We start from the raw sequence: 18,175 nt of genomic DNA on the forward strand, positions 1-18,175 counted from the left end.
AAAAAAGGCTCACTGTTTGAGTTCCTTAAAATCGAAACAAAGTTTCAACTTTAAAATATATAAGCATGAGTGCTAACTTGTATGGTCATGTAGAAAATATTTTCTTATTGGCTGCAATGTTTATGTTTTAATGTTTAAATCTTAATTTTAAAAGCTAAATTTCCTTTTTAATGTATAAATCTTAATATTAAAAACTTAAATTATTTCGCTTACCATGTCAAATTAACAACTCCAACATGGGTATATAACTAAAGAAAAAAAACAATGTGGATAAAGCACAAATGAAAGCACCGAAATGGGCTTACTATAGTTTCGGTTCTATAAACATGAACTTTCTTCAGTGTCTAAACTCTAACTCATAAATGTAATAGGTGTTCGAAATTTGGTGCTTAGACAGAGAGTTAACATGTCATTTGGTGACCTGTGAATGCCAATGTCATTTGATGTTGAAACACTGAGGAAGGTTTTTGTTTATAGGACTGAAATTATAGTATGTCCATTTCTGTACTTTCACGTTTGCTTTATTTTAGTTTCTTGCCATATGTGTATATGCTATATAGTTTTAAAAATGTGCTTATAAAAGTTGGCGAACAGTTTAATTCTTAGAAAATTCTTGCTACATTAAGTCATACTTTCAAAACCAAAAATTCTAGCTTCCCATAACATTTAAATTGGAAGTTGTAATGATGCTAACCCAATACCTACAATTTTCAACCTTTCGGACAGAGCCTAAATTTCTAAAGTTGCAATTCTGATGACGCCTTGCACCTATCACTTTTTAACTGTAACTTGCTGTGCTTTGAATACACACTTTCGATTGTTGATACAACTTGAGATACGTGAGCAGTTTTTAATTTTTTTTTCCTTCTGCGCATGCTCAGTAAATGGCAGGTCAGGCTTTATTTAGTCTTGCATTTATGCAGTCTAAATAATTCGGGTAAAGTAATTATTTACATATTTATTTAGATATGGTTTCAATGACAGAGCGTGCGGAGAAGGGAACACGTGTCTATTTCTGCCCCGATAAACTTTCTGAACGTTACAGTCCCTCCTGAGAAGGATATTGATTTAGAGAAGCGATAAAAAAATAAAAGCTGGATCCATGATAGCTATCTGCTATTCTATTCCATTTCCAAACAAGTAAAGTCCACCTAGGCTGCTTAGAAGAAACTATTGACCTGGAATCCTATGGTGATAAATATACTCATCTTCCTTTGGGGGAGGCATGCCCCTTTAGCAGCAACAAGACAATAAGTGGAATAATAATAAAGTATTAGCTTAGTTTTGAAATTTGTCAGGACTTTAAATTGTTTTGCAGGTTTTTTTACTTCATGTACATGGATTATTCATATTTTAGTGTTAGACAAAATAATTCAAAATAAAAATTTTTTAAACCAAAAATAAACTATTGATGCTAAAGTTTAAATTTTGTCATTTAAAATACATAAAGAAAATTTTCCGAATAAAGTGTGAGAATTTTTTTTTAAATGCTTGAATTTTAACCCGTCAATTGTCAAAACTCTTATACACAGTAGTGTATTTTTGTTTCAAAACAATTAAATCATTTATTTTATTTTTTATACTCATTTCTGTGAAACAAAGTTTCAAGACTTTGCCAAGTAAAAGTGAAACCCGCTTAACTTAGTAGCCATAGGTAAATATGTCTAATTTTAGACAATAAATGCATTGAGTTGTCAATGAAAAAGTAAATATATTTGCTATAGTGTAATTGCAATAATATTGAAATCTAAATGAAGAGCTTAGTGGATGAAACTGGTAAGTAACATTTTCAGGTTAATTTATTAATCAAGGAAAACAACATAAAGTGGTCGTATCAATATGGGTTTGCTTAATGTAACAGAATTGCTTTTGCTTCACTTTAATTTTTCAATCCACACTAGTTATGAGTATGCTGGCATGATTTTTATTTCACATTAGGATGTAGTAAATAAAATAACGCAAAACATTATTAACCCCGCCCTTCTAATGATTCTATAATAAAATACTTCGGATACCACTTTTTGTCTTTTTACCCAGATTGCATCCTCTCTGAAAATGTCACTTACACGGTTTATCCACTCAGTTCTCAGACATCGTAATGGTACAAAGTAAAAGTGGCTTACTTTCCAAAATCCTGCCCCTTCTCTGTAATTAAGATACAAAGGAGGAGATCCTGTCAATGTTGATGCAGCCTTGAAAGGAAACATGTCTTTCTCAGCCACTAAATTTACTGTTCAAAAGAAAAAGAATGCAATGTTACATTTCACGGAGCACACGTACACATTATTTTAACTGAAAATCTGTACACCAAGGAGAGATAAAGTTCAATATTTTAAAATTAATTATAATTAAAGTTTAAAATAATTCAAAATAATTAATTAAAATTTTTAGTCAGTCATTTACTGTCAAACAAAAGTAAACACATTGTTAATTTTTTAACGTAGCACACCATATTACTTCAATGGGCTATCTGTATATAAATTTGTAAAAGTTCAATGATATTTCAAAATTAATTGTAATGAATTCGATTAAACAATTCTTCTGTCTCCTCTCCGTTGATGTATTAGGATCTATGGTAATTTATAATAAATTATTTCAATTTTTATCTTTTCAACTTACTGTCAAACACAAATAAATATATTGTTTCATTTCACGCAGCATACATACACATATTATTTTAATGGGCTATCTGTACATCAGCATGAAAAAAAGTTCTATGATATTCCAAAATAAATTATAGTTAATTCAATTAAATAATTCTTCTGCACACCTCTCCGTTAATGCTGCATTAGGATCTATGCTAATTCGACATAGTTTATTTTAATATTTAGCATCTCAACTTACTGTCAAACAAAAAATACATTCTTACATTTCACGGAGCACACATACACATATTATTTTAATAAGCTATCTGTACATCAGTATGGAAAAAAAAGTTCGATGATATTCCAAAATTAATTATAATTAATTCGATTAAACAATTTTTCTGCCACCTCTCCGTTGATGCATTAGGATCTATGGTAATTTATAATAAATTATTTCAATTTTTATCTTTTCAACTTACTGTCAAACACAAATAAATATATTGTTTCATTTCACGCAGCATACATACACATATTATTTTAATGGGCTATCTGTACATCAGCATGAAAAAAAGTTCGATGATATTCCAAAATTAATTATAATTAATTCAATTAAATAATTCTTCTGCACACCTCTCCGTTAATGCTGCATTAGGATCTATGCTAATTCGACATAGTTTATTTCAATATTTAGCATCTCAACTTACTGTCAAACAAAAAATACATTCTTACATTTCACGGAGCACACATACACATATTATTTTAATAAGCTATCTGTACATCAGTATGGAAAAAGGGTACATCAGGTTCAATTTCGATGATATTCCAAAATTAATTATAATTAATTCGATTAAACAATTCTTCTGCCACCCCTCCGTTGATGCATTATGATGATCTATGAAAATTTGTAATAAATTATTTAAATTTTTCTCTTCTCAACTTACTGTCAAACAAAAATAAATATATTGTTGCCTTTCACGGAGCACATACACATATTATTTTAATGGACTATCTGTACATAAATATGAATGAAAGTTCAATGATATTCCAAAATTAATTATAATTAATTCGATTAAACAATTCTTTTGCCACCTCTCCGTTGATGCATTATGATCTATGAAAATTTGTAATAAATTACTTAAATTTTTCTCTTCTCAACTTACTGTCAAACAAAAATAAATATATTGTTGCCTTTCACGGAGCACACATACGCATATTATTTTAATGGGCTATCTGTACATAAATATGAATAAAAGTTCAATGATATTCCAAAATTAATTATAATTAATTCGATTAAACCATTCTTCTGCCACATCTCCGGTGATATATCAAGATCTAAATTAATTTACAGTAATTAATTAAAATTTTTAGCATCCCAAATTACTGTGAAACGAAAATAAATAAATTGTTAAATTTCACGGAACCCGCACATCTGGGGCTGCTCGTGGTCCTTTTCCCATTCATCATGGCCTTCCAGGGTTATAGTGGCAGAAATTGTGTTGGTTGGAATGCAAATTGAGTAAAAAAGAGCTATTTTGCCACTGTAAACGTAATTGAAAATTTTACTTTTTTTATATCTTGGAGAGAGATGCATCACTACGGAAGTAAGCTACCGTGGGTCGTATTCTTATGGATTCTGGTAACAATGCCTACACGTTGTTGAATATGATCAATTTTTAGATCACGAAGAATGCCTCCGTTGCACATGAACCATTTGGTTTTATAATCAATCTTCCCAGAATCTTATTTTGGCATCTTTTTCAATTTTTCAAGCAGAGTAGATGATATATAGGCAAGCGGAAGCATATGGTTGGATTAGGATAGGTCGAGAAGTTATGGATAGATCGAAAAGTCTTTTCAGGTTCAATTCCACATTGGCTCTAAACAGAGCATTTTGAAATTTAAAGCTGTAGGTACTTTGCCCTTAATTTTGGAGTCGTGATCATTCCGCTTAAATTTGGAGTTCAGGACGAGTCCTGAATAGGTTGCGTTGTTTACAGAAGGGATACAGTGTTTCATCAGGACTGAAAGTAAATTAAGACGGTAAAAAGCAAAAACTGATAAAAAAATCATTTCATTCTTACTTATTCTCGGGAGGATTAAAATATCAATTTAGGTTTTATTTAACAATTATACCGTGTATATAAGAATGCTTCTTACTTGAAAAAAAGTAAATAGTATGAGCTTTATTTTACTCCTCCCAAAAACTTGGCAGGGTTTTTATCAGGTTCCGGGGTTTTACGAAGTGGTTTTAAGTTCAGAGTTTTCTTTTTGTCCGTCTTGTTATTAGGTTGGGTTTCATACACTTTCACAGCGTTCACGCGGGCTTCAAAAAATATATTGTCCTAAGTTTGTGCACAATATTTCCAAAAAGAATCTATAGAGTAGCGGTATCTGCAGAAATTGTAAAAAATTCCGCTTTAAATTACGGTAAAAAGTACCAACTCTCAGGGTGCCAATACTTTTTATTATAAAATCCTCATTTACCGGAACATGTTACAGAACCAAAAATCTGATAGACCGTAATTTTTTCAGTAATGATTACCATAACATTACTGAATCACTCCAATTAAATAAATATTAATGTTAAATTTAAAGTATAGTATTTCAAGCTAAAATAAGATTTTAGAGTAAAATGTATTTTACAGATGATGCACCCAAAGTACTGGCCTGTAATTTGGTATGGAATTTTCTTACAGTGCACAGAATTTTTAATTTAAATTTAAAAGCTAATAAAAAGAAATTTGTAACTGCATTATAGGAATATTAGCACCACTTTTTAAACTTTTTAAGGACCGTATGAGCCTTATTTCATATTAAAACATTAAAGTGATTGGCCGAGCGGATTACTTACGGACGTGGTAGGCTACCACTTCGTTTTCTCTACCTACAACCCATTCATTATTTCTTTCTATGGCGTCATTTGTGGGGGCGAAGACTGTTACTGGCCAGTACTGTAGCAGCTTCCTCAACACTTCATCTCGATTGACCATTTCTTGAAACTGAAAAAAAAAAGAATTTCAGAATCTTCAGCACATATAATATCTTATAGATATGAAAGACTTTCATCTTTAGTTTGAAAAGCCAAACTTTTTACAAAAAATGACTTTTTTACATCAATCGGTAACATTTCATACAAATTGGTATTTTAAAATTTAGGTACTACACGTTTCAGTTATGTGCTATAGATGTTCACGATTTCTACTACACAATGCAAGTACGATAACCGGAAATATCCAGTTTTTTAGATATAAATTGTGTATTTTCTACATTGTAAAAACTGTGGTGTAATACCTACCCGAATTCGGTGTTGCTCAACGCTAGAATTAGTATGAATGATTATAAAGCTTTCTTGCAAACTTTAAAGGGTGTAGTTAAATTTTAACACCAATAATTCATATAGTTCACACTAATACGCAATTCATTGGAAAAAAAATGTGGTGTTTCTCGGAGTTGCGTAAATTTGGTGAATAATTATTGTATATTTAAATTATTTAACTAAATTCTTGTGTGAAGTGACGGTAGGGCATGTTTTAAATGAATAAACAATGCTTTTGGACCACTAGTGGGAGTTTAAAGGCGATTAACTGAGCAACTTCAAGATCGTGACATAATGGCAGTCAAGATGGCGATTTTGTTTAGATGAAATGTACTGGTGTCTTTTTGTCGGATTTAATTGAGTAAGTTTCAATCCTCTATACTGATTTATAAAAAGTTTTGATTGTGGTCGATTACATGCCGTATAATTTCAGTTGTGCTGGATTGATTAGACAAATCACTCATAAAAACTGTTATAAAATCCACGCGTACTCTTAGTTATATAATGAAAATATTTATGTTCTCCTATTTACTTAAACTCCCAGTTGCTTAAAATAATTTTACAATATTTAACTTCTATTCTCTTCTGTTTGTTTTGAGTTCATAGCAATATTCTGGCTGAAGAGTTTGCGTGTTTGATTACGTACCTAATTTTAATTTAAGAAATATATGCACCCAAAACAAATGATTCATGTTTTAGATTGTATCGTAAAATAAATTTTTTTAAACTTTTAAACTTTTTAAACTTTTTTTTTCAAAATCAAATTTTAGTGGCATTTATTTTATTAAATAGTAAAAAAAAAAGTACTAAAAGTCCGAAACAAATTATCATGCAAAAAATTATTAAAAGTTGTTTTTTGAATGGAATTGTATTTAAATAAACAAATTTTATCATTGTGTGCAAAATTGCTTCAATTCGTTTCAAAAGTACTCAAGATTTAGTGAAATACACAAAAAGTAAAACAGCAGGGTATACTTTTGTGTGAAATACACAAAAAGTAAAACAGTACAAACTTTGCATCGCTCTCCTGATCAAACTATAGGGCCTATATTTCCCAAATTGCTGCTATCCCCCTATATTTTTGGGATCAGAAATCCGAATCCATCGAAAAAGAGTGTGTTTATTCTGAGAAAGTCCATTTTTGTGCCTACTTTCGTAACTTAAAACATCGCCTGCATCAATTAATTAGCATATTTGAGGTCACTCCTTAGACTGAGTCCTAGAACGACTATCGTTAAATCAAAAGTTATTTAGGGTTGTTCGCTCATTTTTTGCTCACTGTACTTGTCTGCCTCTTTAAAATAACGTTTAAAAAAAAATGACATGATCTTAAACGGTCGCATCATAAACCAAAACGCATTATCGTCTTCTTATTTCTATGGTAGCCCAACGTTTCAGAGAAATGGAGTTACTCAGCATTTACTCGAGTGAATTTAAAAAAGATCTTGGTTTGGACTATATTATTAAATTAAAAAAAACTGTTGTTTGGAGAGAGAAACAGATTTCAAGTTGGATATCTAAAATCAAAAGTTTCTAAGATGCGTTAAAAAATCCCTCGTAACTTCAAAAAAAATTTTTTTTCCCAGTGTTTTAAGTCAAAGATGGGAGTCGAGCTTTTTGAGAAGTCCGGTGTCGGAAAGAAACATTTTAACTACCGACTCCACACTCCTGATTCAGTAGCAAGGAAAAGAAAAAAATATCTCAACAACGCGTGAAACTTTTTCCATTAATTTGTTGAAAGTAAACAATTTTTTTTCAATGGATATAAGTTTCTTGAAGACCCTATAAATTATGCTAACGATCGTCTTTGTTAAAAAGGTATACCAGACCTACACTTGGTCATTAAAAATTCCTTTCAAGCCCTTAGTCTGAAACACGATAAAATAGAAATAAAAAAAAAGAGGAGAAGTAAGTTACTTTCTCCTGTTTTCCCAATTTTCCTGGTACATCGCTGAAATGTCGATGGTATATTGCGAGTGCTCAAATGGGAACACAGGTTTAAGTGGCCGTTAGGGAAGGTGGCCTGCCAGTTCCCCCTCATCGTAAAAGTTGAGTTTATTTTCGTACGAATGTGAAGGTTCCACTAAAATTTTCGTAGTAATATCCTCAAGGATTGGAGTATCTCGTTAAAAAAGCGAAAACTTGTTTGTTTTGAGCGTTGTAAAGACGCTCTTCGATAATACATGGCCTTGTTCCCGGTTAGCTTTAAGAAGCATGCCTTCGGCGGCCTGTGGGATTTTAGGTTTTTTTTTTCTTCTTATTTTGTTTGTGCGCAGTTTATGCATCTGGGAATTTACTTGCGAAAAAACAATGCATAACTTTGAATGAGCCCTTCTTTTATTGTTTTGAAGAAAATCCAATAGAGCATTTTTCTGTTGTTTAGGGTTTTTTTTTATTAGCGAAGTTGTTTGAAGTCAATACATCTCCTGGTTGCTAAAGGCTTGAATTTCGTTTGCAGGCTACAAAATTTTCCAATATTTCAACAATAAAAAAGGGGAAAATGTTTGTAAATTGAGTAAAATAGATGCTTGTCGATAAAACTTCAATTTCTTTGGACTCAAATCGATATTTTGATTATAAGTTATCATTTCTGAAAATAGGTGCTTTTGTTACCTTTCAGCAGAAACGCTGAAATGAGATTGTTTGAAACTGATCTTAAGAAAGATAATAAATTCTATTTTTGTTTTTGACTTTAAAAAGTAACAAAAACCTAACAACCGAATTTTCATTCTAAAATTGCAGTGAAACAACCGGCAGCAGTCTGTCCATCACATTAACCATAAAGTTCATGGTTAGGCCTATTTCTTTACACTTTTTTGAAATTGTTTACAATTGGTACAGTTAAAAAATCGTGGATATAAAACTATACGGTACCATTTACAACTAGTAAGATTCTAAACCACAGTTATGTAACTTAAACGGACATTGGAGCTCTGTCGCTGCTATGCCTTTTATGTTCATAGTTTCGTATTCTATTATAGTTTCGTATTCCATTGGTCTACAATCGTAATTATAGTTTCTTATTCTATTAGTATAGGATAATCACCGATTGAACTCTCGAAACTTTGTAGGACTCTCGAAACTTTTCATGTATTAAAGGAATGGAAGAAATATTGTTCTATGAACCCCGTGATTCGAACCCCTGCTCAGTCGGTCATGAGATTGACCGATTAACCCTCTCATCTGCAGTATGCACCCAACTGTGGACATTAGAGCTCTTTGGGTGCTATGCCTTTTATGTTTATAGTTTCGTATTCTATTATAGTTTCGTATTCCATTGGTCTACAATCGTAATTATAGTTTCTTATTCTTTTAGTATAGGATAATCACCGATTGAACTCTCGAAACTTTGTAGGACTCTCGAAACTTTTCATGTATTAAAGGAATGGAAGAAATATTGTTCTATGAACCCCGTGATTCGAACCCCTGCTCAGTCGGTCATGAGATTGACCGATTAACCCTCTCATCTGCAGTATGCACCCAACTGTGGACATTAGAGCTCTTTGGGTGCTATGCCTTTTATGTTTATAGTTTCGTATTCTATTATAGTTTCGTATTCCATTGGTCTGCGATCGTAATTATAGTTTCGTATTCTATTAGTATAGAATGATCACCGATTGAACTCTCGAAACTTTGTAGGACTCTCGAAACTTTTCATGTATTAAAGGAATGGAAGAAATATTGTTCTATGAACCCCGTGATTCGAACCCCTGCTCAGTCGGTCATGAGATTGACCGATTAACCCTCTCATCTGCAGTATGCACCCAACTGTGGACATTAGAGCTCTTTGGGTGCTATGCCTTTTATGTTTATAGTTTCGTATTCTATTATAGTTTCGTATTCCATTGGTCTGCGATCGTAATTATAGTTTCGTATTCTATTAGTATAGAATGATCACCGATTGAACTCTCGAAACTTTGTAGGACTCTCGAAACTTTTCATGTATTAAAGGAATGGAAGAAATATTGTTCTATGAACCCCGTGATTTGAACCCCTGCTCAGTCGGTCATGAGATTGACCGATTAACCCTCTCATCTGCAGTATGCACCCAACTGTGGACATTAGAGCTCTTTGGGTGCTATGCCTTTTATGTTTATAGTTTCGTATTCTATTATAGTTTCGTATTCCATTGGTCTGCGATCGTAATTATAGTTTCGTATTCTATTAGTATAGAATGATCACCGATTGAACTCTCGAAACTTTGTAGGACTCTCGAAACTTTTCATGTATTAAAGGAATGGAAGAAATATTGTTCTATGAACCCCGTGATTCGAACCCCTGCTCAGTCGGTCATGAGATTGACCGATTAACCCTCTCATCTGCAGTATGCACCCAACTGTGGACATTAGAGCTCTTTGGGTGCTATGCCTTTTATGTTTATAGTTTCGTATTCTATTATAGTTTCGTATTCCATTGGTCTGCGATCGTAATTATAGTTTCGTATTCTATTAGTATAGAATGATCACCGATTGAACTCTCGAAACTTTGTAGGACTCTCGAAACTTTTCATGTATTAAAGGAATGGAAGAAATATTGTTCTATGAACCCCGTGATTTGAACCCCTGCTCAGTCGGTCATGAGATTGACCGATTAACCCTCTCATCTGCAGTATGCACCCAACTGTGGACATTAGAGCTCTTTGGGTGCTATGCCTTTTATGTTTATAGTTTCGTATTCTATTATAGTTTCGTATTCCATTGGTCTGCGATCGTAATTATAGTTTCGTATTCTATTAGTATAGAATGATCACCGATTGAACTCTCGAAACTTTGTAGGACTCTCGAAACTTTTCATGTATTAAAGGAATGGAAGAAATATTGTTCTATGAACCCCGTGATTTGAACCCCTGCTCAGTCGGTCATGAGATTGACCGATTAACCCTCTCATCTGCAGTATGCACCCAACTGTGGACATTAGAGCTCTTTGGGTGCTATGCCTTTTATGTTTATAGTTTCGTATTCTATTATAGTTTCGTATTCCATTGGTCTGCGATCGTAATTATAGTTTCGTATTCTATTAGTATAGGATGATCACCGATTGAACTCTCGAAACTTTGTAGTAATCTCGAAACTTTTTATATATTAAAGGAATGGAAGAAATATTGTTAGATTAACTCTGGGATTCGAACCCCTGCTCAGTCGGTCATGAATTTGACCGATTAACCCTCTCATCTTCAATATGCACCCATCTGTGCGGAATAAAATGGTTTCATAAGGTGAGCCTAGATGGCTCAGATACAATTCTGGCTATTAAACCGTATTAAGTTAAAAAGATCAATGAACGTTTATTCTCACGCTTAAGGCGACAAGGGACTTTCAAATTTTTTTTTTTGAAATTATCAAGGGATTTGCTTGAAATTTTCAGAATACATTTATATTGTTACAAACAACTTTTATAGAAAATTTCAAAAAAATATTTCGAAATTTAAGAAATTAAAAAATTTAAATTTTTGAATTTTTTGTTTTTTTTATATTACTCCTCGCGTCTGAAATTTTGTCAAAATGACAAAATTCTTTTAAAATATTACATATTAGGTAATATTGAAAAAATTGTTGGGAGTATTTTTTTTATTTTTTATTATAGAAAAAAATGACATTAAAAAAACGTTAAAAAGCCTACATTTTTAGGAAAAAATCATGATACCTCTATAAAATATCATGTATAAAAAAAATTCTATTCACTTAATTCAAAAAACGTTTCCAACAAAATGTTAATAATATTCTTAAATATATAGCATTAAATTCTCAGGTCAATAGAATGAAAATTCATTACGCTGGAACAGTTTGAAATTTGTAAATTTGTCAAAAAAGACATTTTGAGAAAAAGGACATTTACTACTTTTTCATTGCAAATTTTACTTCTGAACAAATATTTCTTTTTTTTAATATAAATACCTATAAATATTGTCTAATGAGCTAGTTTAATAATTACATACTTTAAATTTCTTTAAAAAAATTAACAAAATATTCAACCAATTTAAAACTAATTTTAAACGAAACTAATTTTAGCAGTTACCTGCAGGCAAAAAAAGGTAAAAAAAGGGGTGTAGTCAAGACTGAAATGGCCATAACTTCATTAATTTTGCTCTTATTCCAGAAATTTTTTTTTAAATGTTCAGTTAAATGCCAAGATTTCAAAAATATAAAATGTAAAATATCGATTTTTTGGCAAATTTTTGCTTCTTTGAAAGTCCTTTGTCACCTTAAAAGTTTGAAAATCATGTTTTTTATGGCTATTTGACTGTTTGGTTAAATGTGGTATAATAAAAATTAAATAAATGCTATGTAAAATGCTATGTTTTTACCGAGAAATTTCTTACAACGTATGTTTATAAAAATATTTTGAGAGGTAGAAGCAAATTTCTAAGTTCTGTTAAAAATTGTCAATATTCGCTTCTTATTTTTCTTATTTTTCTTGTTTGAAAATAAGTCCGTTTATCAAAAATGTAACTTGTAGCAATAAAATGACTTCCCAATTATCATTTATCTATTGAATCCACCTTAACCCATTTGTTTCGGGCTTCTTTCTTTTAAGGAAATGATTTCTTTAAAAAAAATAATAACGAGAAAAAATGTGTTTCATCATAAGGATTTGTTCATCATAAGGATGTGCGTTCAAGCTGTGGTAAAATAAAAATATTTTTTTTACAATTGTAATTCATGTTCTAATTCCTTTTTGCGAAAATCGTTCTCGGAAAGAATTAAAGTCATCAGGAATGCTTTACCTATCTAAAGGTGCTTTGAAACTGTATTGTCGTAAAAGGATTCAAAATTTGCTATCTGTAAAAGAATTAATTAGTTGTATTATCGAATGTTTCAAATCACAGTTTTATAAGTTCTCTCACAGATGGCGCTAACATCGCAGAAAATGACTGTACCATCAGCTTCACGGGGATCCAAATCACAATTTTATAAAATTCTATTGTAAAAGAAAAGATAGTTAACCAACTTAGAAGGCATGTAGAACTTTATTAAAATGTGTAATATAAAACATAATAATAGGTAAATACAAACAAAATTAGTTAAATTTATTTCATGTTATTTAAAAATATAGAAATAAAACTTCGCTTTTATAGAATAACGAAAGGTCTTGTTAATATTAACGGTCGTATAAATAGTAATAATAGTAGAAGATATATGAAACGTTTACATGTAGATGGGTGTTCTTAAAGTACGAAAATTAATTTACAATTGTCGTAATAAAATAGTTAAATAAAATAGTTCATATTTCAAGAAAACTATAAGATTAGAACTAATTTAAACTCAGTTCTTATCAAATAAAATAATCTAAACATTTCAGCCAAAAAAAAATAAAAAATTCTGAAACAATCATTAAAATTTTATGATCGTAACAAGTAATAAGATTCCTTTTTTGGACAAGAATTCGCAATGCTTTGCTTCGGAATCAACAAATAATAAAATATCAGAAACTTCTTCGTGTGTTGCCAAGGCAATGGGAATTTTACATATCATCCTATTTATGTTAAGAATATTTATTTGTTGGCCAATTCGAATGGGAAATAGTTCCATGTCTCATAAACTTGTCATTCGTTCTTTAACGATCTTGGTATACATTATTCGAAATGTTCCATGCATTATTCTGTGTTGCCATCATCCATTTACAAATCATTCAGGAAATGGTCTTTTATTGTAAGACAAACATAAAAGAGGTTCTTGTTGCTTGTCATGAATAAGTCATTTACTTGAATAATGATAACACTTTGTATTGCTTTCCATATTTTTACGAGTCATGTAAATCATCATTGCGTTGAAATGTTTAGTTTTGTTCAATTTCAGTGGCAACACTTAGATTTTTGAATAGTTATTTGATGTTACTAGATGGAGATTGTAGTAAAACTTTTACGAGCAGATACTATGAGTAACGCTAAAATAGGGTCGTAAAAGCTGATAGTTTTGAAACTTATATAAAACAACAAAAGTCTATATAGAATGAAATGAATTTCACTGATTATATCTGTTTTGTTGCTCATTTTGCATCATCTAAGTTTTTTACACCATACAGAGTGTTTCTTATAATCACCTTAATGCAAATTTTTAGAATCTTTATCAAAATAATTGTCAAAAGTACTTGCATTTGGGTTCTCAAACTAATATTTAAGGGAGAAAAAATAAAGTTAAAAACGCTATCAAAATCTTACGAATTACCATTGAAGAAATTGGGGCTGAAAAAACCAAAAACTACTTCCCCCTGTTACTTACTTACGATAATCAAATAGGTAATGCATTTTTCAGTCCTATCTTCTGTAGAAGCGATTTGTAAAATTTTGTTAGCGTTTATTTTCTTTAGGGAAAATGGATGCTATTCTAGGCTTTTCATGCCTGCATACTTATCGACTAGATCAACTTCAATACTGTAATTACTAATAAAGAGTTGTAAGAGTCGTAAAAAATCAGGTTAACATAGGCATTAATGAAAAAAAAGGCACAACAAAATCATAAAAACGGACGATGATTTTGGGACTTTCTGGAGTTGTTTTCCAGACTGAATATTTCCTTTTTATCTACACCAGTGCGAGTTCTTAATGTTTTCTCATAAGTATTTTTATGTTCTTTTTATAATGAACTTATTCATATTTATTATATAATATCATTGATGAACTTATTCAACGTTTTGGTTGTGATTTTAATATAAAGATAAAGGGTAGATTATATTTGAGGGTGCCCCTGGATTCTCGCCAAGTTGTGATGGCGGTTGATCGCCCAGCTGGTTGATGTTGATACCCAATCGTGATTCTGATTGGTTGAGATTTTAGCGTTAGTTTTAAATGTTCGATGGTATATGTAATTTCAGAGGTCTGTTAGTTCTACGTTGGATACCGGCTGGTAAGGTTACTTTTGCTTCTGGTCAATAAGATAGAAGGTATGTGGGCAGTCATAAAAAGGATTTTTAGAAAAAATTGTCACCGCCAGTTCGGTACCACAGACCGCTTTTTCGATTCGTATTTCGCCGAATTTATGTAGCGATGGATGTACACAGATTCTATTCATGATAAATTTAGACAGTATCTAACTGTTATTAGAGAATTCTCTGCACCTAAATCTGAGAATATTCAAGCTTAATAAAGAAGTGAGCTGTTTAGTCCCTTTTCCTTCTACGTCTACTCCATTAAGTTTTGCTTCGATTCAAAATGCTTTTTATTGGGTTCATTAATTAGCTTAGATTGAGTTCATTGCAAGTTTTGGCCGATGTTTTGTTGAAATTTTCCAATGTTTTACTGAAATATCATTATGTTTTGTTCGCCATTCCTGTTACCACGATGTTCCGCGCTAGCAGCAATGGCGCCAAACATAAGTCGCCAATTTCTCCAAGGGGCACCCTCAAGTATATTTTTCCCGAAAAGAGTTTTGTGACTTCTTAATGTATACATGCTCGAATTGAAATCCAATCCAGCGCATTGGATGACAAGAGGACAAAAATCAATTGATACAGTTTTTGCATGTCATGGCTTGAAATGTTGTGGCGTTTATTAATGTTATTCCGGAAAAAGAAAACAAATTTAACGATTGATTACCTAGTGTTTGTAATAATGCAATCACAATTTTCTCTGTTTCATAATTAATGGTCATTATATTCTTATTCCAGAAAAAAGAAAACAAATTTGACCAATGATTAACCAGCGATTGCAATAATGCGATTACAATTTTCTCTCTTTCATAATTAATGGTTATTATATTCTTATAAATATTCTTTGGTGAATGCAAATTATCAAATGTACCAAGATTACCGTGAATAATGAAATCATGTCTATTACGCTATTTACCTTTTTTCTTTTCTTCTGGCTTAAATTCATCCTCTGATGTGTATAATTTTTGATTCGTTTTTGATAAGAATTCTAAAAATATACACTACGTGGGCCGTCTTTACGAAACATCTTGTAAATAAAAGAGAAAGACCCCGTAGATAAATAAAATTACATGACTGTCTTTGAAGTTTGTTATAGATGGTAATTAAGAGAACACTATGCCCTAAAACTGCTTTTTGCTATTTTAAGAAATAAACCTTATAATGCTTTACACGGAGTAATTAAACTAAAACTCAATATCTCACAAACTAAATTAGTTTGAATCATAATAAATGTTTTTTACATCATTGCTAAAATTTAAGGTATATATTTTTTACTATCTAACATTTAGGACTATTCTTTTCCTGTGGACTTTTATATTTTTTATACAAATGATTGGAATTTAGAAACATGATAGAATTTTTCGATGTAAAATAGTAAAATAAAGCAAAGTGCATTTATTTCTATGATTCAAACAGAGATTTTATTTTTAGGATTGATTTGTGAAAAACAAATGAAATTTTAAGTGAGAAAATCTGAAATTTAAACAAAAATCAGTTGAATATTTCTCTAGTAACTAACAAATGATTCGTGAAAATTGGATCATTAGATCAAAACTCAAATGTATTTTCTTATATTTTATGTACTGTACATTGCACTACAATAAGTAAAATTTTATTTCTTAAAGAAAGAATGCCCATGATAAGCCATAGAAAATATAAAGAAATGCATGGAGATATATAAAGCAATTCATAAGATAAGAAATGCACTCAAAAATAAATTAAATGATGAAAAAAAAAGTGAAACTTCATGGATTGGTGTGTTGCATAACAAACAAAATATCTCTTCCTACTTGCGTCTCAAAGCCAATCTTATACATTTCATTAATATGATATGTTTTTCAAAGTACAATATTAACACAGTATTAATTATAAAAATTAATCATTATAAATGCAATATTAATTCATTAAAAATTAATCAAACAATGATCGCAAAATAAAGTAGTCTTTTCAATCTATAATAAATCAAAGCATCGTTGAGTTTAAAAAACATTTATTCATACCTTATTAAACCTATACTTTTATTAATAAAATCTTAAATATTAAAAAAATGTTACATTCAAATAAAATAACGAGAAAACGAGTTTTCCTTTTAAAACAATTTTATTTAACGGTTTAGTAAATTACCCTCATAAATTTCGAATCTCAGCGGCAGTGGTAGTCGGATCGCTCATAATGCAGTTTAAATCGGTAGTAACAAGCTTTGCAGCTGGAACTCAAGCAAAATGTGTAATTAATTCTCCTCTAATAGTGATTAGAGTAGCACATTCTACTGATGAACAGCTTGAAGCATAAGATTGCTTCGAGAGATGGACATTGGCTACATGCTATACAGAACTGCAGAGCAATTGAAATGATCAGATTGATATTGGCTTAGACGTCAGAGTAGCTAATATGATGGTTACTGTGGGATTGAAAAAGTGAAAATGAAATGCATTTAGAGTTTATTTGCAAAATATAAATTACTTTTTAATGTGATATAAACTGTTGTGCTTAATTCTGTATTTTCGGTTCTATATTCACATGTGTTATAGAAAGATTGAACTTATTTAACACGTTTCATGAAATACATCAATTTACACAACACTGCTGACCGTTTCAATAACATTAACAGGAGGGTGCAGCGATTTCTTTGATCCATTTGTGACCATGTCTTTCCTAGGGTAGCAATTTAAATAGCCAATAGTGTACAGTGCGCAAAAAAATGGACCCCCCCTTAATACCTTTTGATATAATGATCGGATCTTAACGTTCTGGGACTCAATCTTAACGGTTGGAGAAGGAGATTTTAAATATGCTATTTAGTTAGTGAAGGCGATATTTTAAGTTCCGAAATCTGACACAAAACGTACTTTTTATAAATAACCGTACCTTTTTTTCGACGGGGCTGGATTTCTGACTCCTAAAATGCTGCGGATAGCCGCAAAAAGAGAAACATGGTCCGAATAGTTTGGTCAGGAGAGCTGCCCAAAGTTTGGTCCCCTTAATGTTAAATTTATTTTTTGCGTATTACGCCATATTTCAAGAACTTTTTAAATGAATTGAAAACGACTTTTAAATCACGATTATTTCCTCAAAGTCGACAAATACGACCTTGAGGTCACGACTATTTTCTCTAAGTCATCAAATATGACTTTGAGGTCATAAATATTTGAGGCTACCCTATCGAATAATTAAGACTGAGTTCTAGAACATGAAAATTTCATTATTAAATCAAAAGTTATTCAGAGTGGTCTGTTTTTTTCACACTGTACATCATTTAGCCTTTATTTTAAGATGTTACTAATGGTGTTTAATATATTAAAATTATTGTAAAATAAATAGAGCAAGGTGCAGTAAGTCGTAGGTGTATTTAAAAATTTTGAAACCATGCCAGTTATAAATGGTTAAAAAACAGCATAGTTTTATACTT

The 18,175-nt window shown here is 31.0% G+C and overlaps 1 protein-coding gene across 2 annotated transcripts in view; it reads right to left on the reverse strand.

Moving 5' to 3' along the window:
* Nucleotides 1–18,175, reverse strand: part of LOC107437726 (fasciclin-1) — a 496,587-nt gene that overhangs the window by 75,726 nt on the left and 402,686 nt on the right. For both annotated transcript variants that reach the window (XM_043039552.3, XM_071184976.2), the window contains exons 2-3: nucleotides 5,437–5,584; nucleotides 2,124–2,230 (exon numbers count right to left, since the gene is read on the reverse strand). In XM_043039552.3, the coding sequence (XP_042895486.1) occupies nucleotides 2,124–2,230; nucleotides 5,437–5,584 (255 nt within the window). The remainder of the gene's footprint in view (nucleotides 1–2,123; nucleotides 2,231–5,436; nucleotides 5,585–18,175) is intronic.

Source organism: Parasteatoda tepidariorum, chromosome 5 (genome assembly GCF_982258835.1).
Source record: "Parasteatoda tepidariorum strain Cologne lab strain chromosome 5, Ptep-v5.0, whole genome shotgun sequence".
In the NCBI taxonomy this organism is placed as follows: domain Eukaryota; kingdom Metazoa; phylum Arthropoda; class Arachnida; order Araneae; family Theridiidae; genus Parasteatoda; species Parasteatoda tepidariorum.